At 44.9% G+C, this 24,521-nt stretch overlaps 1 protein-coding gene across 2 annotated transcripts; it reads right to left on the bottom strand.

Annotated features, from left to right (window-relative positions):
- Positions 1–102: 102 nt before the first annotated feature.
- Positions 103–23,302, bottom strand: FUCA1 (alpha-L-fucosidase 1). Of its 2 annotated transcripts, XR_010730496.1 has the most exons (9): positions 22,879–23,302; positions 17,172–17,306; positions 14,843–14,980; positions 11,399–11,504; positions 7,174–7,374; positions 4,621–4,808; positions 3,076–3,175; positions 2,063–2,866; positions 103–1,355 (listed from the first exon to the last, which is right to left on the bottom strand). XR_010730496.1 is itself a non-coding variant. In XM_066270116.1 (8 exons), the coding sequence occupies exons 1-8, from the start codon at positions 23,265–23,267 to the stop codon at positions 2,726–2,728; spliced, it is 1,398 nt and encodes a 465-aa protein (XP_066126213.1). In that variant the 5' UTR covers positions 23,268–23,302; the 3' UTR covers positions 103–2,725. The 2 variants fall into 2 exon arrangements, 1 of the variants encoding a protein (XP_066126213.1); XM_066270116.1 differs by having other exon boundaries at positions 103–2,866.
- Positions 23,303–24,521: the final 1,219 nt, after the last annotated feature.

Genomic DNA, 24,521 nt, shown 5'->3' with positions numbered 1-24,521 from the left:
ACAGTGTAGAGCCAGAAGCCATGGCCACCATCACAGCCGCCTGGACTATGCAGGTTCGCATTTGATTCAGACAGACGGTAATGAAACAACGGAGCCAAGAACTGGTGGGCCATTAGCTTTAATCCTAGCTTGCACCTGGCAGGTGAGTAAAAACACACATTAGGCTCCAAAACCCACTCATTCAGTGCTCACAAAGCTACTGACTTATCCGAGTTTCCTAGAATCAAAGATTTGTACCTCACCAGCCTTATTCACCTCTGTTCCCCATCTTCTTCTCTCTGCACAAACTGGCTCCTCCCTCAGCACTCTGCTATCTTGGCTGCCTTGCCTCTCCTCTACTCCACGTGGCCTTTTTCTGCCATGCTCCTGCATGGGCTCCTCTGCCCCATTTTATAGTGTAGAAATAAAAACCTTTAATCCAATAAACAAACAAGGAAGTCTCTGATACAACGTCACTTAGGGTGGGAAAGGCTTAGTCTTAAAACTGAGCCTTAGGCTATAATGACCCACCCTGTCTGCTTACAGCCTGTCCCCCACACCCAATGCAAACTATAAGCAAGCAAACATATACATCATATTTACAAACTTATTTAACTGACACACATACAACAGAAAATAGATATGTATTAGACTTCATCACTTTGTGCATCAAAGGATACTATCAATTATCAAGGATAAAACTGGCTCTGGCTCAGTAAGCTCCATTGATTCGAGTGTCGTCCTGACATGCTGAGATGGCAGGTTTAATCCCCGGTCAGGGCACATACATGAGTCAGCCAATGACGGCCTGAATAAGTGGAACAACAAATCAACGTTTCTCTCTGTATCTCTCTCCCTCCCCTTCTCTCTAAAAATCAATAAATTTTTTTTTTAAATTTTTTTGTATTTTTCTGAAGCTGGAAACGGGGAGAGACAGTCAGACTCCTGCATGCGCCCGATCAGGATTCACCCGGCACGCCCACCAGGGGCGATGCTCTGCCCATCCGGGGCATCGCTCTGCCACGACCAGAGCCACTCTAGCGCCTGGGGCGAGGCCAAGGAGCCATTCTCAGCGCCCGGGCCATCTTTGCTCCAATGGAGCCTCGGCTGCAGGAGGGGAAGAGAGAGACAGAGAGGAAGGGGGGGGGGTGGGGTGGAGAAGCAAATGGGTGCCTCTCCTATGTGCCCTGGCCGGGAATCGAACCCGGGTCCCCCGCACACCAGGCCGACGCTCTACCGCTGAGCCAACCGGCCAGGGCCAAAATCAATAAATTTAAAAAGGAGGGTGGAATATTATGGCACCCTGGCTGAGTAGCTCAGTTGGTATTAGATGTGAGGGACAGGAAAACCAAAGAAATAACATTTTTTTGTACCACCTGTAAAGCCAGGAGCCAGGGCCAGAGCCACTATCACAGCAGCCTTCTGGTCCATGCAGGTTCGCATTGGATTCGGACAGTCGGCAAAGAAACAGCGGAACCAAAAACTGGTGGGCCATAGTCTTTAATTCTAGCTTTGCACCCGGTGGGCAAGTAAAAATACACACTGGGCTCCAAAACCCAGTCACATTCAGTGCTCACAAAGCTACTGACTTATCCGAGTTTCCTAGAATCAAAGGTTTCTAGCTCACCAGACTTATTCACCTCTGTTCCCCATCTCCTTTCCTTATCCCAGATACAAACTCTGCCCAAATTGGCTTCTCACTCAACATTCCGCCATCTTGGCTGCTTCTCCTGGCCTCCTCCACGTGGCCTTTCTCTGCTCTCCTCTGCTCTCTCTTCTAATGATTATCTCAGGAACCAAGAGCCCAAGCTCCCACTTCGTCCCCATTTTATAGTGTAGCAATCCAAACTCTTAATCCAATATACAAAACAGGGAAGTCTCTAATACAAAGTCACTTCTCTGAGGCATGATTGGATTGTACTGCCCTACATCAAAAAGGGTAGGAAAGGCTTAATCCCAAAACCAAGCCCCACGCTACAAGGATTCCGCCTGCCTTTAGCCCACCCCAACACACATTAATATCACCTGGGCAACGGCCTCTTTAACAAAGTGAGCATAATACATTTTATCTGCCCAACACCACCTTAAGGAGATGTGGCTGGCCCTTTTTAAACACAGAAACATAAAGCTATAAGCAATTTATATAGAAACTGGGAGAAGAAAGCCATCATATGGTTTTTGGTAGAAATGATTTGACATGAAAATCTATTTGATTGTATTTTTAAAACCAGTGCAGAATCACATCCATTTTCTCACAGTAACACCATACAAGCCCTTAGTTGGCTTCAGAAACTTCTGAAGAGCCATTAGTGTAGTAAGCCTTTTCCTTTCCCTCCAGGCTCTCCGGCTCTTCCAGGGCCTGCTGGTGACAACTGATGCTAAATAAACAGCACGTGGTTGACCTCATCAAACCCTTTAAACCTCTTTCCATAGGCAAAATGGTGAATCGGTGTACTGTTTATCTGAAGTCATTAAGCAAGTAGGTAGGTTGCCAAACAAGGGAATGGAGGGAAGGTTCCATTGTTGATTATTTCCGAAGTTAGGAAAGGATGAACCCAGAGCTTAACTGTTTTAGTCCCTTCTTCTGCTGATGAAGGATATGCTAGCAAGGGGTCTCCTTTGATTACAATTTGTGGGAAAAGCCATCTCTGGGGAGAGGAGAGTAGTTTATTAAGTGATGGAACTGTAAGAAGAAACCAAGACAGTGAACGGCAGGAAGTGTCCCTTTCCTCTTGAACTCCAAGGATCACTCCACTCCCGTCATCTTTATGGTCCAAGCAAATTCAACTGGGAGAGCAGAGGGTGGTAACTGGGGCAGATAAATGAGGAGACCGTCGTGTGGATCTGTGGACCACTTCAGATCTTTCTGGATCCCCAGCATCGTTATCTGAAGGAAGCAAAAGGCAATGGAAAACACCGGAATGTGTTAATGGGTCAGAACCCGGCTGAACGTGGTGGAAAATGACCAGGGCAGGGAGGACTGGCAAAGGGAATAAATATGGGAGAAACCTGGGGGAGGAAAGAGGAAGTAGAGAAGCCCTGCCCATTCCTTTAGAAAGAGTTACAGCTCCGAAAGGACTGACTGAGGCTCCTTACCTGTGTAGTGGGGGTAGTTTGGGGGGATTTAAGGCTTAAGACTCCATTCTGTGGCCAGTTCAGGAAAGTGGCATACACAGCTGACCCTTCCGAGGTATACCTGGGAACAAAGAAACATCATTGTCAGACATCTGGCTTGTCACCCTGACACCTAAGGTTACTACTACCCATAACCTTCGACATTCCCCTTTCTGTTATCTACCAATTCCAAGACCTTGCGTCTGTCACTGGTACTTGGAAGCACTAATAACTCACGAGCAGCTGAGGAGTGTGGGAAGAGGGCAGTCTCTTTCTGGTGATACCTTCTCTATATCCTCTCTGTTGGGTTATAAGTTTTCTTCAAAATATTTTAACTTGTACACTAGTTGTTTCACACTGAAGCTATCTGCTTGCCTTTTTAAAAATTTTTTTGTGACAGAGACAGGGAGAGGGACAGATAGGGACAGACAGGAAGAGAGAGAGATGAGAAGTATCAATTCTTCGTTGGCGGCTCCTTAGTTGTTCATTAATTGATTTCTCATATGTCCCTCGACCAGGGCGCTACAGCAGACTAAGTGACCCCTTGCTTGAGCCAGTGACCTTGGGCTCAAGCTGGTAAGCCTTGCTCAAACCAGATGAGCCCATGCCCAAGCTGGCGACCTCAGGGTCTTGAACCTGGGTCCTCCGCATCCCAGTCCGACGCTCTATCCACTGCGCCACCGTCTGGTCAGGCGCTATCTGCTTTCTTATTCCAACATTTTTTCAACTCCAAATCCATGTGAACATACCAGAGGACATAACAAGGGCAAGATGTGCAATGAAGACAAATTTGTTATTCTGAGATGTCACCATGCTTAGAAAAGAGGATGGAAATCACTAAACAGGAGCTCATCCAAAACAGAGGACGAACATGGTTCCCCTGACCCAAGGGCTGATATTTTATGGTCTAACACTAGCCGGTATCTTTTACTAAACACATCATGTGTCACTCTGCTGGAAGCTTTACTTACGTTTTCTCACTTAACCCTCACAACAGCTCTAGGAAGTTAAGTATCATCACCTCATTTTGCAGTTACAAAAACTGAGGCCCAAGATCAAACAACTAGTTCCACAATTCCAAGTATTAATCATGACTTCTCCATTTACTACCTTTGTTATATTGATAGCAAGTTACACTACTGCTCTGGGCCCCCTTTCTCACTCGTAACATGGGGGTAACAACAGTATCTGGTCGGTAGGCTTGTGGAGGGGATTAGATGGTGGAAAGAATTTAGTATGGATCCTTGCACATTGTAGGTGCTACACGACTATTTTTAGGAAGACAGGGTAGTGTCAAGTAAACTGATTGATGCTTTTTGTACCAAGCCTATCACTGCTCTCGCTAGTCAAAGATATATCCTGGTGGCTGAAGTCATAAACTGGAATACAAATTAACAGCAAAAGAACAGCTTTTGGGTTTCTTTAAGATGACTTCCAGTGTGGCTTCTAACAGTGTGGACCCAAGGAGATGCCAGTTCAGGATGAGCCACAGTCCCGTGCCCACACACAACAGAAGACAGGACTCACCACACAGATGCGTTCTTTTCCAGCTGTGCCCTCCACGGTTTAGAGGCGTAGATAGCCTCCCCGTTGACGCTCAGCCACTTCCCAACAGCAAGCAGCCGTTCTTGGAAGATGGGAGCAATCAGTCCATCTTTCGTTGGCCCAATGTTGAGAAGATAGTTTCCTCCCAGACTTACTGTCTGAACCAGTTCCTGGGGAGAGTAGAAACAATGAAATCCTAGTTATGAATTCCAAGCCTGGCTTAGTGCCTAGCACACACAGATACTGATACTATATTAAGAAAAAGAATCTGGGACACCTTCTCTCTCCGCTTTGTGAATGTCCTTTACTCTTTTGAAAATACCATATATTTTTGTCATTATAAAAGCAAGACAGGATTATATAAGAAAACTGAAAAAACCTGGCTACAAGATGGAGAAATATGTTAACTCGAATTCCAGGGGGTGATCGCAGGCATTTCCCTGTGAGACTGCACCTCCACGAGCCGTAGGCAGTGGGAGGGGTCACGTGTCAGGAGCACAAAGTACGAGCAGGAAAGCTGAGAACAAAGCACGTGGCCGTGAAGCTATCGCATGGAGCCACACAGAGGACACGGGGGGCTCGGAGAGAAGAGGTTCTGAGCGGGAGCTGTGGAGACTCTGGGGAGACAGAGAGAGCTGAAGAATTTCAGGACGCTCTGTATGCCCCGGGCTATGTAACTGTACACGCTGCCTTATGGGGAAAACGTGCTGTAAAGAAATACAGTAGTTGCCTGACCTGTGGTGGCGCAGTGGATAAAGCCTCGACCTGGAAATGCTGAGGTCGCTGGTTCAAAACCCTGGGCTTGCCTGGTCAAGGCACATATGGGAGTTGATGCTTCCAGCTCCTCCCCCCTTCTCCCTCTCTGTCTTTCTCCTCTCTAAAAATGAATAAATAAAATTTAAAAAAAAAAAAAAAAAAAAAAAAAGAAATACAGTAGTTCCCGCTTATCCTCAGTCTGGTCTCGCTTTCCATGGTTTCGGTCACCTACAGTCAACTGCAGTCTGAAAATACTAAATGGAAAATTCCAGAAACAAGCAATTCATTAGTTTCTAATCGCAAGCCGTTCTGAGTACATCACTTCCTCTCATCCAGTAAGCGCCGCATCCTCTCACTTCACCACAGGAAGGGTGAGGGCCGTAACAGGCGTCCCCAAACTACGGCCCGCGGGCCGCAATGCGGCCCCCTGAGGCCATTTATCCAGCCCCCACTGCACTTCTGGAAGGGGCACCTCTTTCATTGGTGGTCAGTGAGAGGAGCACTGTATTTGGCAGCCCTCCAATGGTCTGAGGGACAGTGAACTGGCCCCCTGTGTAAAAAGTTTGGAGACCCCTGTTAAAATTGTTTTAGTTTATTATTAGTTGTTGCTGTCAATCTCTTACTGTGTCTAATTTATAAGTTAAACTTTATCATTGGTATGTATAGCAAATGAAAAAAACATAGGATGTAGGCCCTGGCCGGTTGGCTCAGCGGTAGAGCGTCGGCCTAGCGTGCGGAGGACCCGGGTTCAATTCCCGGCCAGGGCACATAGGAGAAGCGCACATTTGCTTCTCCACCCCTCCGCCACGCCTTCCTCTCTGTCTCTCTCTTCCACTCCCGCAGCCAAGGCTCCATTGGAGCAAAGATGGCCGGGGCGCTGGGGATGGCTCTGTGGCCTCTACCCCAGGCGCTAGAGTGGCTCTGGTCGCAACATGGCGACACCCAGGAGGGTCGCAACATGGCGACGCCCAGGATGGGCAGAGCATCGCCCCCTGGTGGGCAGAGCGTCGCCCCCTGGTGGGCGTGCCGGGTGGATCCCGGTCGGGCGCATGCGGGAGTCTGTCTGACTATCTCTCCCTGTTTCCAGCTTCAGAAAAATGCAAAAAAACCCACAAAAACATAGGATGTAGAGGGTTCAGTAAGTACTACGATCCTTGGCATCTGGCACCCATGGGGGGTCTTGGAACACATCCCTGAGAATAAGTGAGAACAAGGAGGGACTAATGCATATTCCTAAAGGCTTCTAAAGTGGGACATGTGTGTGTTTACTTGTTTACCGTGACCACAAACAGGTGTGTTTTGGGGTAACCCAGAAAAATTAAGATCATGTACAGAAAATTTTATAAAGGAGAATTTGTTATTGTACCTCAAAGACACTACACCGTTAACTTTTCATTTCCTTGCAGTGTTTTTCATATGTAGTTAATTTTATATAGTTGTGATAATTCTCAACTTATTTTTTAACTCAACCCTATAAGCATTAAGCCATATGACACTGATGAACATTTTAATGGTTAAGGACAACCTCCAAATCTACTGAACAATCCCCTTTATGGTTGCAAGAAATGGAAACAGCCCAAATGTCCAACTGAAAATAACCCTGGGAAGAACATATCTGTACATAAAACTTACTTCTGTAGTTCCAATGATTTCCTCAGGACAGGTTCCTCTGAGTAGGTTCAGTAACCTACAGGGTTCCATCGACCTGCATGTTCATGCAGGGTGTTTCCGCCACTCTCAGAGGGCAGTTAACAAATAACTAACTCACAGGTGTCTTACCGAAATGATTTCAGATGCACTCGCAGTGTCAGATATCGACATGGTGCGACGGTAGCCCCAGGACTGCTTGTCTATGGAGGTGCACATCTCCCACTTGTGATCCGGCAAGCTCGATGGCTGGAATTTATCTTCACAGTTGTAGTATCCTCCATGGTGACAGGAACAGTTATAACCCCATCGGTCATTTACTACTACCTCATCCTAAAGGAGGAAACAGTACTGGGTCAGGAAGGGTAAAACCCCTTACCTTTCTTACATAATACAGTGTGATAAATTAACAGTTGATCTGGAAGCAAGGAACAGACTTAATCTAGAGCAGTAGTTCTCAACTGGGGACCATTCTGCCCCAGAATGGAATTTGGCAGAGGCTAGAGACATTCTGAGCAGTACCACTGGGGTGGTACTACTATCATCTTGTGGGTAGAGGCCAGGGATGGTATTAAACTTTTTAGGACATAAAGGACAGCCCCATCACAACAAGGAAATACTCAGCCCTAAATGTCAATAGTACTGAGGCTGAGAAACTCTGGGCAAGTGATCTGTAATGTTATGGCTGGAAGAGCCTGTTTTATTTATTTTTTTTTTTTTTAATTTTTTTATTTATTTATTCATTTTAGAGAGGAGAGGGAGAGACAGAGAGAGAGAGAGAGAGGAGAGACAGAGAGAGAGAAGGGGGGAGGAGCTGGAAGCATCAACTCCCATATGTGCCTTGACCGGGCAAGCCCAGGGTTTTGAACCGGCAACCTCAGCATTTCCAGGTCGACGCTTTATCCACTGCGCCACCACAGGTCAGGCCTGGAAGAGCCTGTTTTAAAGATCATCTTGTAAAGCACTTATTTTTCTTTTTAAGATTTCATTTCTTCTGTTTACAATAATTAAAGATGTTATTTATTTTAACCAGTTTGGTTGCAGAAGAATAAAAACAAAAACAAAACTGTCAAAAAAAAAAAAGATTTCATTTCTTGATCTTAGAGAGAGGAAAGAAAGAGAGAAGGGAGGATGAGGAGAGGGAAGCATCAACCTGTAGTAGCTGCTTGTCATATGTGCCTTGACCGGGCAAGCCCAGGGTTTCGAACCAACAACCTCAGTGTTCCAGGTGGACGCTCTATCCACTGTGCCAGTATAGGCCAGGCGTAAACCACTTATTTTACTGGAGGAGAAATGGTGAGAAGACTGGCCCAAGGTAATATCCCCAGGTCGTTTCGGAAAGCTAGGACTATGAACCAGGCATTTGAACCCAGCCCAGGACACTGCCCACTACATGACCTAGGTAAAGAAAGTCAACAATCAAGTATTCTTTCCTTTCCTTCAACGATTAGCTGAACTACGAGAAATCATTACCTGGAATATCTAAATGTAAATGTTTACTAGTACTAGTACTCATACTGGGGTACCTAAGGTGAATAAAACACAGTTCTTGCCCTCCGAGATCCAGCAGAAGCTAGCTGAAGAGCAGGTATGTGAACAATTATAATATGACATCACATTAGAGTCAATTATCTAGGGATTTAAATAAATGCAGGATACTGATCCAGTTTTTTCTTAATACTTCCAGGAAGATAAACTGTCAGGAGCTAGATTTCGTTTACATTTATTATGTGCCTAATTAGGCCAAATGCTGTTCTCAGGGTTGGGGATATAGCAATAAACAGACCGAAGCCCTTGCCCTTAGAAAGCTGACCCTCCAGCGAGAGAGACAAATATTAAACAGTGTAAATGCTATCTGGAATATGTCAGACCAGGTAAGCGCTAAGAGAAAGCAGACAAAGACATGTAGTGTGAGAGGCAGGCTGCAATTTTATACATGGTGACAGGTGGCTGCACTATACAGAGGACCTCTGCAGAAATCCCAGGAGCGAGCCATGCAGGAATTACAAATAGAACGATAGGGAGAATGAGCTATTTCTCCCAAAAATACTTTCCTAATCTATCGCCCCAAAATAACCCCTTTTCCTAACGCATGAGAAAGCATTCAGAACAAACGTGGGAGATCAGGGTCTGCAGCATGCTACGCAAGGGTCTCAGCTGGGCCACCCCAGTGTGAGGACCTCTGGGGAGAACCATGATGCGGTGCCGCTAAAAGTCCCCACACATCTGGCAGGTCCCAGAAGACCACTCTTAATTTGTCTCTATTTGTCACATAATGTCTCTTTCCTTTTCCCTTTCTTCCCATTTCCTGAGTTTTGTGCTATTTACCCAATATGAGGCTTATGACTCTACCAAGAGAGCTTAGCTCAAATTGTTCTTATACACAACTCCAGTATGTGCAACATTTTTGAAATATTCTGTAGTGAGGATTAAGACTTCTGCTACTTTGTAAGTGTACCAGAATACATACTGTATGTGGACAGCTGTTACGCACTGTAATAGTGTTGACTGGATGGAGGTATGGGAGAGGAAGACAAAGTTCTCTCAAGAATTTAGATATGAGCCTGACCAGGCGGTGGTGCAGTAGATAGAGCGTCGGACTGGGATGCGGAAGGACCTAGGTTCGAGACTCTGAGGTTGCCAGCTTGAGCGCAGGCTCATCTGGTTTAAGCAAAGCTCACCAGCTTGGACCCAAGGTCGCTGGCTCAAGCCAGGGGTTACTCAGTCTGCTGAAGGCTCGTGGTCAGGCACATATGAGAAAGCAATCAATGAACAACTAAGGAGGTGTCACAACACACAACGAAAAACTAATGATTGATGCTTCTCATCTCTCCATTCCTGTCTGTCTGTCCCTGTCTATGACTCTGTCTCTGTAAAAAAAAAAAAAAAAAAAAAAAAGAATTTGGATATGAGCCTGACCGGGCAGTGGCGCAGTGGATAGAGCCTCAGACTGGGACTCAGAGGACCCAAGTTCAAGACCCCGAGGTCGCCAGCTTGAGCGCGGGCTCATCTGGTTTGAGCAAGAGCTCACCAGCTTGGACTCAAGGTCGCTGGCTCAAGCAAGGGGTCACATGGTCTGCTGTAGCCCCCCCATCAAGGCACATATGAGAAAGCAATCAATGAACATCTAAATGAGCCGCAATGAAGAATTGATGTATTGATGTTTCTCATCTCTCTCTCTTTCTGTCTGTCCCTATCTGTCCCTCTCTGACTCTCTCTGTCTCTGCCACAAAAAAAAAAAAAAAAAAAGAATTTGGATATGAGGGAAATGAAATTTCCCCTTGAGAGCTAAACTACATAATCAACAAAGAGCAGGTGAGGTCACAGATATTTGCATTTTACTGCTATCATTTAATTTTATTTGTTTGGTGTGTATATATATATTTATTTATTTTTAAGATTTCATTTAGCCTGACCTGTGGTGGCACAGCGGATAAAGTGTCGACCTGGAAATGCTGAGGTTGCTGGTTCGAAACCCTGGGCTTGCCTGGTCAAGGCACATATGGGAGTTGATGCTTCCAGCTCTTCCCCTCTACTCTCTCTGTCTCTCCCTCTCCTCTCTAAAATGAATAAATAAATAAATAATTTTAAAAAAAATGAATAAATTAAAAAAAAGATTTCATTTATTCATTTTAGAGAGAGATAGAAAAGGGGGGGAGGAGCAGGAAGCATCAACTCATATGTGCCTTGCTAAGGCAATCCCAGGGTTTCGAACTGATAACCTCAGCATTCCAGGTCAACACTTTATCCACTGAGTGACCACAAGTTAGACTATTTGTTTGGTATATTAATTTTAACAAGGTTTAAACATGTGTTGTCAAAATCAAGAATTAAAGGAGAGCCTGACCAGGCAGTGGTGCAGTGAATAGAGCGTTGACCTGGGACACTGAGGACCCAGGTGCGAAACCCTGAGGTTGCTGGCTTGAGCATGGGCTCAGCAGCTTGAGCGTGGGGTTGCACGTGGGATCATAGACATGACCCCATGGCTGCTGGCTTGAGCCCAAAGGTCACTGGCTTGAGCCCAAGGTTGCTGGCTAGAGCAAGGGGTCACTGGCTCGGCTGGAGCCCTCTGGTCAAAGCACATATGAGAAAGCAATCAATGAACAACTCAAGTACTGCAGCTACGATTTGATGTTTCTTATCTCTCTCCCTTCCTCTTTCTCACTAAAAAAAAAAAAAAAAAAGAAAAAAGGAGAAAAAGAAAGTTGATACTTCAAAGAAAAGAGAAAAAAAAGAATGAAAGGAGAAACCTTTAACATCCATGAAGTCTTCAGGTTGTTATTACTCCAGACCTTGTCTCCTTATACATTCTTCTATAACATCAGATAAATAAGAGATAAATCATATGATTGCATACCTTGACTGGGCTGTCATTGTAGAGCCAAGAAAGAAAACCTGTGGAGTTCCAGTAAGTATCAGGACTTTCCCAGTCTCCATCCGACCAAATCAAGTCAGGTTTATACCTGAAAGACAGGCAATTAGAACAAAGTTTATTATGTGACTCCATTCATGGTAAAGTCTTATGACTAATTTTCTGCAACAAATGCTTAAAAATCAACTTTCTCTCATTTTGAAAGTATCATAAAATTACCAGAGCGCTGAGAATATGGCAAACCTAAGAGATAAAAAGAACCACACACACACATGAAACGCCTCTGTTCTCAGAACCACTGTTTAACACACAGCATTTTGGTATATTTCCACCTAACTTATTTTCTTAATGTCTTCTTAAAAAGTAGAGTTTGTAACCAGTAGTATACAATTTGGTCTCCGTCTAGCAACTAATTCCAACTAAAAGAATGGTATTCCACTACTATAGGATTAAGGCTTCTGCTTTCAAGATGTACTAGAGCTTGAACTATTCTGTCCAATGCAATTTTTTGGACAACAAACAAAAGCTTTGACCATAAAGGATTTATAGAACCACCTGAGCCCTGGTGCGCCTTTCACATGTTATTATGCTGAGCCCCATGAGGTTGGAGTGTGAGTATATACCTGTGAAATAAGCAGTATTAGTCCCACCTTAGAGAGCAAGATGCCGTGCTCAGCAGCGCAACTTGTTTTCAGTGAAAAAGCTTATAAGTAAACAAGAGCTGGAACTTGAAAGCGAATCTGCCTGCTGCCAACTCCCATACTGTACTCTGTAATGAGGATAGCAAACAGCCTCCAGAAGAAGACTGCCTGCCTGTTTAACAGGCAAAATATAACACAATCTGTGTTTTATGTGAAATAGAAGCTATAGGAGGTTTTTGTTTTTTTTTTTCTTTATTCATTTTTAGAGAGGAGAGAGAGAAACGGGGGGAGGAGCTGGAAGCATCAACTCCCATATGTGCCTTGACCAGGCAAGCCCAGGGTTTCGAACCGGCGACCTCAGCATTTCCAGGTTGACGCTTTATCCACTGCGCCACCACAGGTCAGGCTATAGGAGGTTTTTTAATATTCATTTCCTCATTAGTTCTTAGAATGATCCTATGGTGTATATTATACCTACTTCACAGATTTAAAAAAACAGAGATCTAGAACAATTAAGTAATTTGTTCAAGTCCACAGCGCCAAGAAGAAAAAAGAACCAGGTTTCAGATCCAGTTCTATCTGACTCCAAGGTCCTGCTGGTCTCTTATGGCTGTACTCTTTCCTTAGAGAAGCCATCTGGATGCATGGAGGGCCCAGGTCCCCGCTCCCTCCTAAAATGAGTCCAGGCAGAGATGGTGGCCTCTTAAGCGATAAAGGTGCAACATTCTCTAGGACAGGGGTCGGGAACCTATGGCTTGCGAGCCAGATGTGGCTTTTTTTTTTTTAATGAATGCTCTTTTATTATTTTATTTTATTCATTAATTTTAGAGAGGTGAGAGAGAAAGAGAGGGAGAGAGAGAGAGAAGGAGGGGAAGAGCAGGGAGCATCAACTCCCATATGTGCCTTGACCAGGTGAGCTCAGGGTTTCGAACCAGCAACCTCAGTGTTTCCAGGTTGACACTTTATCCACTGCACCACCACAGGTCAGGCAGATGCGGCTCTTTTGATGGCTGCATCTGGCTCGCAGACAAATCTTTAATAAAAAAAATAATAACATTAAAAATATAAAACATTCTCATGTATTACAATCCATTCATTTCCTACCGCTCATGTTCATGGTTGCGGGTGGCTGGAGCCAATCACAGCTGTCCTCCGGGACAACACCAAATTTTTATTGGATAATGCATAACGTACACAGGTCGTTGTATAATCCCAAGATCACTGGAGTGAGCCCAGGGGTTGCTGGCTTGAACAAGGGGTCACTGACTCCATTTGAGCCCCCCGGTCAGGGCACATGTGGAAGCAATCAGTGAACAACTAAGGTGACGCGGAATTACATTTTAAAATATGTGGCATTTATGGCTCTCTCAGCCAAAAAGTTCCCGATCCCTGCTTTAGGAAGTCCCAGGTGTGAGAAGGGTAAACTAGGAATAAAACAAGGTGAAGACAAATCCTAAACTGAAAGTGATCATTTTAAGAATATTAATAGGCCCTGGCCGGTTGGCTCAGTGGTAGAGCGTCGGCCTGGCGTGCGGGGGACCCGGGTTCGATTCCCAGCCAGGGCACATAGGAGAAGCGCCCATTTGCTTCTCCACCCCCCACCCTCCTTCCTCTCTGTCTCTCTCTTCCCCTCCCGCAGCCAAGGCTCCATTGGAGCAAAGATGGCCGGGGTGCTGGGGATGGCTCCTTGGCCTCTGCCCCAGGCGCTAGAGTGGCTCTGGTCTTGGCAGAGCGATGCCCCGGAGGGGCAGAGCATCACCCCCTGGTGGGCAGAGCGTCACCCCTTGTGGGCGTGCTGGGTGGATCCCGGTCGGGCGCATGCGGGAGTCTGTCTGACTATCTCTCCCCGTTTCCAGCTTCAGAAAAATACAAAAAAAAAAAAAAAGAATATTAATAATAACAACATTTACTCTGTACCAGGCATGGTGACTAATATTTTTCACATATTTCTCTGAGCCCCATAAGAAGGCAATTATTATCCCCACTTTAGAGTGAGAATCTGAGGTTCAGAAGGGTGATCTGTTTAAGGCCTTGTAAATAACAAGAGCCAGGATTCAAATACAAATCTGCCCAATGTCAAATCCCACGCAGGGTCTGGGGTCGGCTGTTGCCTCTCCAACTTCCTGACAAAGAAAATGGCACACAAGGAGGGAAGTGACGTTCTGACTGACCACCAGCCGGGTTTTTTTTTTTGTTGTTTTTTTTTGTTTTTTTTTACAGAGACAGAGAGAGAGTCAGAGTGAGGGATAGACAGGGACAGACAGACAGGAACGGAGAGATGAGAAGCATCAATTATTAGTTTTTCGTTGTGCATTGCAACACCTTAGTTGTTCATTGATTGCTTTCTCATATGTGCCTTGACCGTGGGCCTTCAGCAGACCGAATAACCCCTTGCTCGAGCCAGCGACCTTGGGTCCAAGCTGGCAAGCTTTTTGCTCAAGCCAGATGAACCCGCGCTCAAACTGGCAACCTCGGGGTCTCGAACCTGGGTCTTCCACATCCCAGTCTGACGCTCTATCCACTGTGCCACTGCCTAGTCAGGCTACCAGCCGGGTTTTGTGTGATGGTTTCAATTCATAAAGGTCATATGACCACATTATGGAAGTTCTGAAGGGTAGGAGGAAAAACACACTTTGTCTCAATACAACCATCACTTTTATACTCTGATGTCATCCAGATTTTTTTCATATTCCACCTTTTCTCCTTTTCCTCAACATAACAGCATCCTATAGGAAGCTCTAATTCCATTGAGAAAAGTCATAAAGCCGAAAACATTTCTGTGTTTTACCTGTTAACAAGGTCGTATAGCTCCGGCATTGTTTTCGCAGTGACAAAATACTGTGTTTTGAAGCCATTTTTCTTATCAAGTAGGTAGAGTGGATGGAACCATTCTAAGAGTGAATGGTAGAGTCCATATCTTATGTTCCTTAAACAGAAAAACAAGACAGCAACTGTCATTAAGCAAAGAAAAACTAATTTAAGAAAAATCAGTAGCAGCATTTTTACACCTCAGTGAAACGTACCCGTTAAGGACATGCAGGGGCGTGGGATCCAACTACCACTACTTGAATTATCTCTTGTCATTCATTTAAAATGATTGAGTTTACTATATTTTTGATAGTACAAGTAACTATTTTTTATACATAAGTATATATTTTTAAAATATTGATTTGAGAGAGAGAAATGCCCTGGCCGGTTGGCTCAGCGGTAGAGCGTCGGCCTAGCGTGCGGAGGACCCGGGTTTGACTCCCGGCCAGGGCACATAGGAGAAGCGCCCATTTGCTTCTCCACCCCTCCGCCGCACCTTCCTCTCTGTCTCTCTCTTCCCCTCCCGCAGCCAAGGCTCCATTGGAGCAAAAGATGGCCCAGGCGCTGGGGATGGCTCTGTGGCCTCTGCCCCAGGCGCTAGAGTGGCTCTGGTCGCAACATGGCGACGCCCAGGATGGGCAGAGCATTGCCCCCTGGTGGGCAGAGTGTCGCCCCATGGTGGGCGTGCCGGGTGGATCCCGGTCGGGCGCATGCGGGAGTCTGTCTGACTGTCTCTCCCTGTTTCCAGCTTCAGAAAAATGAAAAAAAAAAAAAAAAAAAAAAAAAAAAGAGAGAGAGAAAAATAGGAAGAGAGGGACAGAGAGAGGGGGAAGAGAGAGAAGCACCAACACCTAGTTGCGTCACCTTAGTTGTTCACTGATTGCTTCCACATGTGCCCTGACCGGGGGGCTCAAATGGAGTCAGTGACCCCTTGTTCAAGCCAGAGACCCCTGGGCTCACTCCAGTGATCTTGGGATTATCCTGTGCTCAAGCCAGGATTATTGTTCCTTTATCTAAGATTGATTTTAAGAAAATAAGATTGACTAATAGTTTTTAACATACCCAGAGTAAAATGTGGTTAAAGTGACCTATTTCCTTTTTTTTTTTTTTAATTCTTTTTTATTGATTTTAGTGAGAGAGGGATAGGAACATCAATCTTCTCCTCTATGTACCCTAATAGGGGATCAAACCAGCAACCTCTGCACTTCAGGACGATGCTCTAACCAACTGAGCTCTCCAGCCAAGGCTAAAGTGACCTATTTCCATATACAATAAAGCACAGATAAGGCAGAAAGAACTGAAGTTAATTATTTCATCATATGACTTGGGAACTAAATAGATACAAAGAAGATAAAAACCAGTATCCTAAAGTCTGGGTCTAATCAACACCTCAGAGTTTTACAGCAGGACTATTATCTAAGGACATTATTGGGAAACTGAATATTGAGCAGGTAACGAGTCAGCACATACTTTCTCAAAGGGCCAGACAGTATTTTAGGCTTTGCAGACCTTGTGGTCTCTATTCTAACTCTGAATTGTAGATTGAAAGCAGCCGTAGACAACACATAAATGAATGCGCGTAGCTATGTTCCAATCAAACTTCATTTACAAAAACAGGCAGTTGGCCCACCCCTTAAATAGGACATCAAGTTTACCAAATCACAACAGAGCTATGACTAGGCATGACACTAATACCACTTTTCCTCCTTACAGACAAACATACCTGGAACTGTAGGGTCCAAAACGAGAATACCTGAGTTCAAATCCCACCTCTGCCACTTCCTAGCTTTTTGACCTTGGGAAGGTACTTAAGAGGCAAGTATTAGGAGCGTTAATTAGAATCAAACCAGTGGCTCCTTACCTAACTTTTTGCTGCTTTAACAACCCTTTTTAGTTCCCTCTTAATCTATTATTACCCAAACTTTGCCTGAATGCCTACAAACATCTGTGCTGACAACTAGGAGAAACACAAACATGAGAGACCCAGTCCCTGCCATCCATCAGACCCTAGAGAAGGGCCCGCGTTGGAAGGCTTTCCAGAAAGAATCCTTCTCAAACTACAAATGGGCCACTGTGGTCTATGCTGGGTGTCCTTCACCCAACCAGACAGAACCACAAATTTCTCTGATGGTGTCACCTTTGGTCACATAACTGCCAAGCATCAAATACCGCTAAGTCAAAGGCCAGAAGTCCTTCAGGTTACTTGCTAAATGCAAACTTAGAAAACACACAAGAGTAAAGAAGGTATGGTACGCTGGACGGCTACTAGATCAAAAGCAATGACGGACTAACCACCTGTAAACACATACCTCTTCCGGACGGCTGTTCCCAACTCACCAACCAAATCACGATGGGGCCCCACATCCTTAGAGTTCCAGTTCCAAGACACAGGGCTTGGCCAGTTTGTGAAGCCTTCATGATGCTTTGTTGTCAGGACTACATACCTGTAGACATCAAAACTGTATGAGCAAAGGAAGTGGGCAGTGGGCCACGAGCATGAACTTACCCAGCACAACTGAGGCTTTGGAAATCATTAGGAGAACTGGCTGAATGTGGAGTGGAGGTTCGGTGACCACCCAGCTATAAATGTGTCTTAAGACCAAAAAATGAAGTGGGCAACTCCATAGAATATGACAATTTATTACGGAGTAATTTATTTACAGAGATGCAGGGCTTGAGTGGATAGACAACCCTAGCAGTTCTGAGCATCTATTCTCTGCTGCTCTATAGTTATCACAGCAGATGTTTTATAGCATGGCTGAACTATTAATGATTGACAAGGCAAAGGGACACAGAAAGCAGTGCGAGTCAAGAACGCTACCTCCTAGCGGTGGGTAATTGCTTAGCATTGACACTGACACCTAGTTTGATATTTGTGTTGGCTACTCTACCAGTCTGGCCCTTTACTGACAAGAATCTTTATGATTACATTGCATAGGCTTACAGAACACAGTAGTCATTAACTATAAGGCTTGTGAATGCTGGCCAGAAAGTTAGCTTGGTCAAAGTTAAAGCCTGAATAGAGAGAGTGGGGGGCTTACAAAGATGGAGTCAGTTCAGCCACATCTGCACACTTGCCTTCTGGAAACGTACTTGTGTGAGTTGCTGCAGTCACATCCCCATGGGGACCACTCCAGGAATGGAAACAAACCAGAGGAAGCCATAGTCCCTAGGCCCCAGTCAAAGAGGAACCCCAGAGGGAAAGATGTGCACCTTAGCTCTCATTCTTCAACCCTCTGGGAATTAATGATTAACTTTTCTTAACCCTTTGCTCTAAAAAAAAAAAAAAAAAAGGAAAAAGAAATCTCAACTGGAAATAGCAGATAATAGAAAAGTAAGCTATTTGTTTTACCAAGTCTACACAAATTGCCTCTTATTTACAGAGGTGACAAAAATCCAAAAGGGCTGAGGAGAAAAGGCAAGTGTTGACATAACCAAATCATCTAACATTCCATTTGCTTTTATGGCCAAAAAACAAAAAGAGAGATGTAATTTAATCACTGGCCAGTGTGGACAGTTCCAAGACTTTTTTTTTTTTTTTTGTATTTTTCTGAAGCTGGAAATGGGGAGGCAGTCAGACAGACTCCCGCATGTGCCCGACCGGGATCCACCCGGCACGCCCACCAGGGGGCGTTGCTCTGTCTTGACCAGAGCCACTCTACCGCCTGGGGCAGAGGCCAAGGAGCCATCCTCAGCGCCCGGGCCATCTTTTGCTCCAATGGAGCCTAGGCTGCGGGAGGGGAAGAGAGAGACAGAGAGGAAGGAGAGGGGGAGGGGAGGGGTGGAGAAGCAAACGGGTGCCTCTCCTGTGTGCCCTGGCCAGGAATCGAACCCGGGACTTCCGCACGCCAGGCCGACGCTCTACCACTGAGCCAACCGGCCAGGGCCAGGGAGTTCCAAGACTTTTAAGGGCCAGACAGTGTTTCAGGCTTTGTGAGTTATAACCTTTCTAAAGAGTAAAAATCACTCTCGTTTCATGGAACTTACAAAAATAAGCAGAGGCTCAATCCCTCTTGCCACAGTATGTAGACTTCTGGTGTGAGAGAAAGAACTTTCACCTTGTAGTCCCAAGATTTGGAGTCTCGGATATCAGTTCCCTTCCTCAATGTGGGCTAGTCACCTGGTCCACATGAAATAAGGATGTCTGGACAAAGGATGTTTCTCAGATTATTTTTTTCATTTTTAAAGAATGGATTTCTAAGGTTCCTAAGAAGTAGAGAACATCTCCTTGTTTATTCCAGCCTTACAGCCCCATACAGTTGATGGCAAACACTAAATGCCTGTTGTAACTTTTCTTTTCTTTCTTCCCCTTTCCTTCTTTCCTTCCTTCCTTCCTTCTTTTTCTTCTTCTTCTTTACTTTTTTTTATTTTGACTACACTGGGGAAATTTTTTTTCATTTTCTGTTGCATGAGGTTTTAGAACTGTTTCTATGTATTTCTGCATCGCTGGTTCCAAATCTGAAATCCATTTTTTGGTGCATACTCTAGTTTTTATGCAATTTTAATTTCTTTTTGTTACAGTTAATGGCATGCATTGGTTTTTATATTGGAGTTAGAGGGCAAGGACTCTTGGATTAAACATAACCACAAGGCAATTAATGTTTTACAAACATCATTTTGATATAATTGCAGTTGTTTTTAAATATAAAAAATTATTATCTGATAAAAACACCCTCTTATTTTGTTTTCAGATTGAATCATAGCTTCTTCGAGTAGGCATAAATGTAAGAATAGTCCTGACACCTTCTGTTATATATGTGGCTGTTACACACTTCAACATCAAAGGTGCAATATTGCATCATTTGTGACACGTGCATATATTGCCTATTTTCAAGTTGCCCTTGGCAATCAAGACAAGAATTGGGCTCCTCATATTGTGTGTCATAATAGTGAGGAAATGCTCCGTGACTGGACAAAAGGAAAACGCAAAGGAATGCCTTTTGGTATTCCCATGGTTTGTCATGAACCTAAAGACCACAGCAGGGACTGTTATTTCTGTCTGATCCATACAAAGGGCATCGGCAAGAAAAAACGGCATATGATCACATATTTCTTCAGCAATACGACCTATCCCACACTCTGAGACACTCCCGGTTCCAGTTTTCAATGTTTTATTTCTTCTAAGGACAAAGAAAGTGAACATGGTGATCAAGTGTATTTTGATAAGATGCATGAGGAAATGGTTGTAGAATCTGAAGGGTCTTCTTCTGATGCCAAGCAGTCATTAACCCCTCAGCAGTTTAGCCAACCCTAATTGAATGACTTAGTAAGAGATTTGGGCCTATCAAAGAAAGCAGCTGAGTTATTAGCCTCCAGGCTTCAAGAAAAGAATGTACTTCACTGGTCAGCTAAAGTATCTCATTTCAGGAAGTGTGAACAAATTTTTGTGGACTTTTCTTCCGAAGACAAACACTTTGTTTACTGTCATATCAGTAGTCTTCTCAGCCAGCTAGGTGTTACCACTTACAGTCCAACAAAATGGCAGCTATTTCTTGACAGCTCTAAGCGGAGTCTGAAATGTGTTCTCCTACACAATGGTAATGTTTACGCAGCAGTTTCAATTGGTTATTCAACTCATCTGTGAGATTATAATGACATAAAAATTGTCCTCGACTTTCTGAAGTATGAGGAACATAACTGGATCATTTGTGTGGATCTTAAAATGGTAAATTTCCTGCAAGGACAACAGAGAAGTTTCACAAAGTATCCTTGCTTTCTGTGTTTGTGGGACAGCCGAGCTTGGGAGAAACACTAGACACAGAAGGAATGGCTGAAACGTGAAGCTCTGGAAGTAGGGATGCAAAATATTGTGAATGAATCTGTAGTTAATCGAGACAGGATCATTTTTCTCTCACTTCACATCAAACTTGGCTTAATGAAGCAGTTTGTTCCGGCTTTCAATAGAGAAAGTGAATGCTTTCAACATATTTCTGCTTTTCCTGCCTTGTGTTTTGAGAAGATAAAAGCAGGTATATTCGATGGACCTCAAATTCGAACCCTCATATGTGACAAAGAATTTGCCAGGAAGATGAATAGGAGGAGAAAGCAGCATGGCAGTCTTGCTGCTTTGTGGCAGTTACAAAGAACTTCCTTGGCAACAAAAAAGCAGAAAACTATAAACTTTTGGTTCAAAGGATGCAGTTGGCTTTCCGCGACATTGGCTGTAACATGAGCATTAAGATTCACTTCCTGAACAGTCACCTTTGATAAGTTTCCCGAAAATCTTGGAGCTGTTAGTGATGAGCAGACTATTGCTGGAGCATCAAACGAGATTGTCCTCAACAAGTAGACAAACGCAAATTTTTGCCTGAACAGAAGAATTTAAATAAGTTTTGCACAAATTTTATGATTAAAATAAGTGTTTTAATATGTTCTGTTTTGAAATTATAGACAAATTCTGATGCAATCATATCTTTTACTGTATTAGTATATTCACTGCATTATATAAATTATTATATTTTCACAAAGATGATGCCCAGGAAGACATTCTACTTCATTATGTTAAACTAAATGTTGAAAATTTTACAATAAGATGAAAACCTAAAAAAAGAAAACCTAAAATCTTGAATTGAAAAAAAAAAACTGTAGCTTACAGAGAAAAACTAATGTCAGATTTGAGATCAGCACACTCGAATTAGGTAAGAACAAGTGTTTTTGTGGATGCAACAAAAATTTTGTTCCCAGTGCTATCTTTATTACAGCTGGGGACCCTGAAACAAAGAAGGGCTTAGGATAGAAGAAGCAACAGGAGACAGCCTAGGCAGGGCTGCTTTTGCTCTCTAGAAGTGTTATAGGAAAGAAATGAGTCTAGGCAGGGCCTGCATGGACTCACTGAGAAATGTCAATGACAGAAGTGAGCCAAGGCGGAGCTGCTATTGGCTCACTGAATGGTCAGAGAAAACGGGGTCTTAGAGAGGGTTTCAGGGCTTAGCCAGGACCAGCTGCCACTGCCCTTCGGTCCTGGTTGCAAGTCTCTGAGGACCCTTAGAGTTTAGGAGATGCTGGCCCAGAGGGAAGAAAGGCATGGGCGTCCTCCGGGAGAGTGTGACCCAGTTGTAATTTCTTAGGAAAAGAGATCTTAAAATCCAAGAGGAACTGAAAGCTGGAGGATGAAAAAAAAAGAAACAAGGTGGAGGACTGCTCTCAGCCAGGAGACCTCCCAGTCTGCATTTTTACTCTCCTCCAACCCACATCCCTAACAGCTGCCAAACAAACCCTTCTAGAAGCTGAGGATAACCATTCCCTGATTTAACACCTGGCCACATACTGCCCCTCAAGATTATTCCTCCAGGGCTGGCCCCAGCCTTCAACAACCTCATGGGTCCTTGCCTCTCTCCCCCCACCACAGCACACTGCACTTTCAGTTCTCTGTTCCATCCACAAGCAAGCTCCAATAGCTCTCGAAACATGCAGACATTTCTTGAGCACTTTCATGTGCAAGGCATTGAGAACAGATGAATGAGAATCTGTACTGTTGCCCAAATACACTGCACACCTGAACTCCCCTACCCTTCCCTCTTGGAGATATTAAATACGAAAGGAACTAACTAGTACAATCCCTATCCACAGCCATGGAAGGAAGCTGCAGGGAGGTAAAATGCCTTGTTCAAGTTCACAGCTCAACTAGGACCAGGTGCCAGAGCACTGGCTTAAAATCCTCGAATCCTGACTGTCTTACCGACCTGGAATGGACAATGAGGTCACGGTAACTTCATCCTCTAGACACAAAGGTGTATACTGACGGCTTTCCCACCCACCACCTCCCTGAACCTTTTATTTTCTTCTAATCCTCAACCAGACGCACCTTCTTCTTATGATCAGGTGTGCCACATTTAATTCTGCGTCTCTCAGGGGACAAAACACATGAACTGGGGGTTTCTTAAGTCAGACAGAGGGCTGTGTGACTCTGGGCAGGTCGCCCCACCTTTCCCAGCTCGGTTCCCACCTGCCCAACCCCGCTCCCGGTGCTCCAATCCGGGGAGGAGGCGCTCCGCCCGCACCCGCGGCGACACTCACTTCGCCCCGGCGGCCTGGAAGAGGTCGGCCCAGTCGTCCGGGTCGAAGAAGCGCGCGGTGAACTGCGGTCCGAAGTCGGCGTAGCTGAAGCCAGGCGGGTAGTTGTCGCTCATGAAGCGCTGGTACTGCGGCAATCCCTGACCCTTCCAGTGCCACCAGAACCACTCGCTGCCCCAGGCAGGCACCGAGAACACGCCCCAATGCACGAACACCCCGAACTTAGCCTTGTCGAACCAGTCCGGCAGTGGCCGAGAGTCCACACTCGGCCAGTCCGGGGTGTAGCGGCGCTGAGACCCGAGCGCCGGCACTGCCGCTCGGAGAACCAGCAGCAGCAGCAGCAGCAGCAGCTGGGCCTCCAGCGCCCACGACTTCATTTCTGAAGTCCGCATCTTCTTTCCACTTTCCGCTGCCAACCTCCCCTCTAAACGCGCAGGTGCAGAAGCGCGGCCCCGCCCAATCTAACTAATGATTGGCTTGGAAGGAAAATGGGGCGGGTCAGCCCTTGTTGCTTGGCTACCGAGTCTCTTCCCCTCGTGGTCCGCTGTTCCTGTCGCGCCCTCTGGCGCTTAAAGGGAGAAAGACGCCAGGAGGCGCTGACTGCGCTCTGCGGATGGTCGAATGAAAGAAAACTTTGGAAGAGACGAAATAACGGGGTTAAATCGTGGAGTTGTGGAAGTCCTGATGTGTGCAGAGAACTGGGAGCACTGCATTTTGCTGTTAAGGGCTATAAGGGACTTTTTGAGGACAGAAGAGCAAGCTTGGAGGCAGAAATACCAGGTGCAAGGGCATTGTAACCGTCCTGGTAGAAATAACAAAGTAGAAAGTAAAATACTGACGGTAGAAGCGTTTTGAAGGAGGAAGGGGGAGAAAAGTGGGTGCTGAAAGAGGAAGAGCAGGTATGACCATTTTGCCTGGCTAATACTTGCTTTGAGAATTCTGAAGTAATTCAAAGGGTTTAACACCTAATTGGAAAAACAAGACCCATGTAAATACAATTCACCACAAAGGAACGTTTTTAAAGTAGCAGGGCAGGAAAATTAAGAACCCCAGGCCCTATAGCATAGGACAGTGGTTCTCAAAGTGTGCGCCAGGGTGCATGGCATTCTAGAGAAATATCTGTCTGTTGGGGACCAAAAGACGAACAGGGTTTTTGGAGTTTAGATTTTTGGGGGACAGAAGTGTGGGGAATTGGCTGTAAGCTGACAGTCTGCCCAACTCCCCACCTCACTTGCCTGATTAGGTTGCAAAAGGCTGTTAAGCTGTGGTGCTGGATTGTTTACACTACCCCCCATGTTCCCCAGAAAGACTGGAGGCAAGTTTCTTCTATCCTTTGTTTGGTGTCAAGTTAAGATGATATGTATGGTGGGGGTTTTCTGCACTCAGCACAATTAAGAGTAAGAAGAGAAGAATTCTTCAATGTATTGACGAGGAAATGAGAGTTTGTCTTTCAAATATATGCCCAAACATGGAAGAAATAGCTAGGACACATCAGGCTTATGTTTCTCATAAACATAAGAATGAAAAAACACATTCATGTAGGGACCTGCCGAATTTACTAAATCTTGCTAAGAATGTATCTATATACAGTATATTAAAAAAATAACTTGTTTTTTGTTTTTTATTTTTTAACACCTCTTTTTTTT

Source organism: Saccopteryx bilineata, chromosome 3, assembly GCF_036850765.1.
Source record: "Saccopteryx bilineata isolate mSacBil1 chromosome 3, mSacBil1_pri_phased_curated, whole genome shotgun sequence".
In the NCBI taxonomy this organism is placed as follows: domain Eukaryota; kingdom Metazoa; phylum Chordata; class Mammalia; order Chiroptera; family Emballonuridae; genus Saccopteryx; species Saccopteryx bilineata.
Note: the sequence above shows the minus strand (reverse complement) of the source record. Positions and strands in the feature narration are given on the sequence as shown.

Excerpts from the sequence above, each read along its gene's own strand:
- FUCA1 (XM_066270116.1), bottom strand. The coding sequence starts at position 23,267 with ATGCGGACTTCAGAAATGAAGTCGTGGGCGCTGGAGGCCCAGCTGCTG. Across the intron at positions 11,505-14,842 it reads CTATACGACCTTGTTAACAG|GTATAAACCTGACTTGATTT; the intron begins GTAAAACACAGA and ends CCTGTCTTTCAG. Across the intron at positions 4,809-7,173 it reads GTGCATCTGAAATCATTTCG|GAACTGGTTCAGACAGTAAG; the intron begins GTAAGACACCTG and ends TACTCTCCCCAG.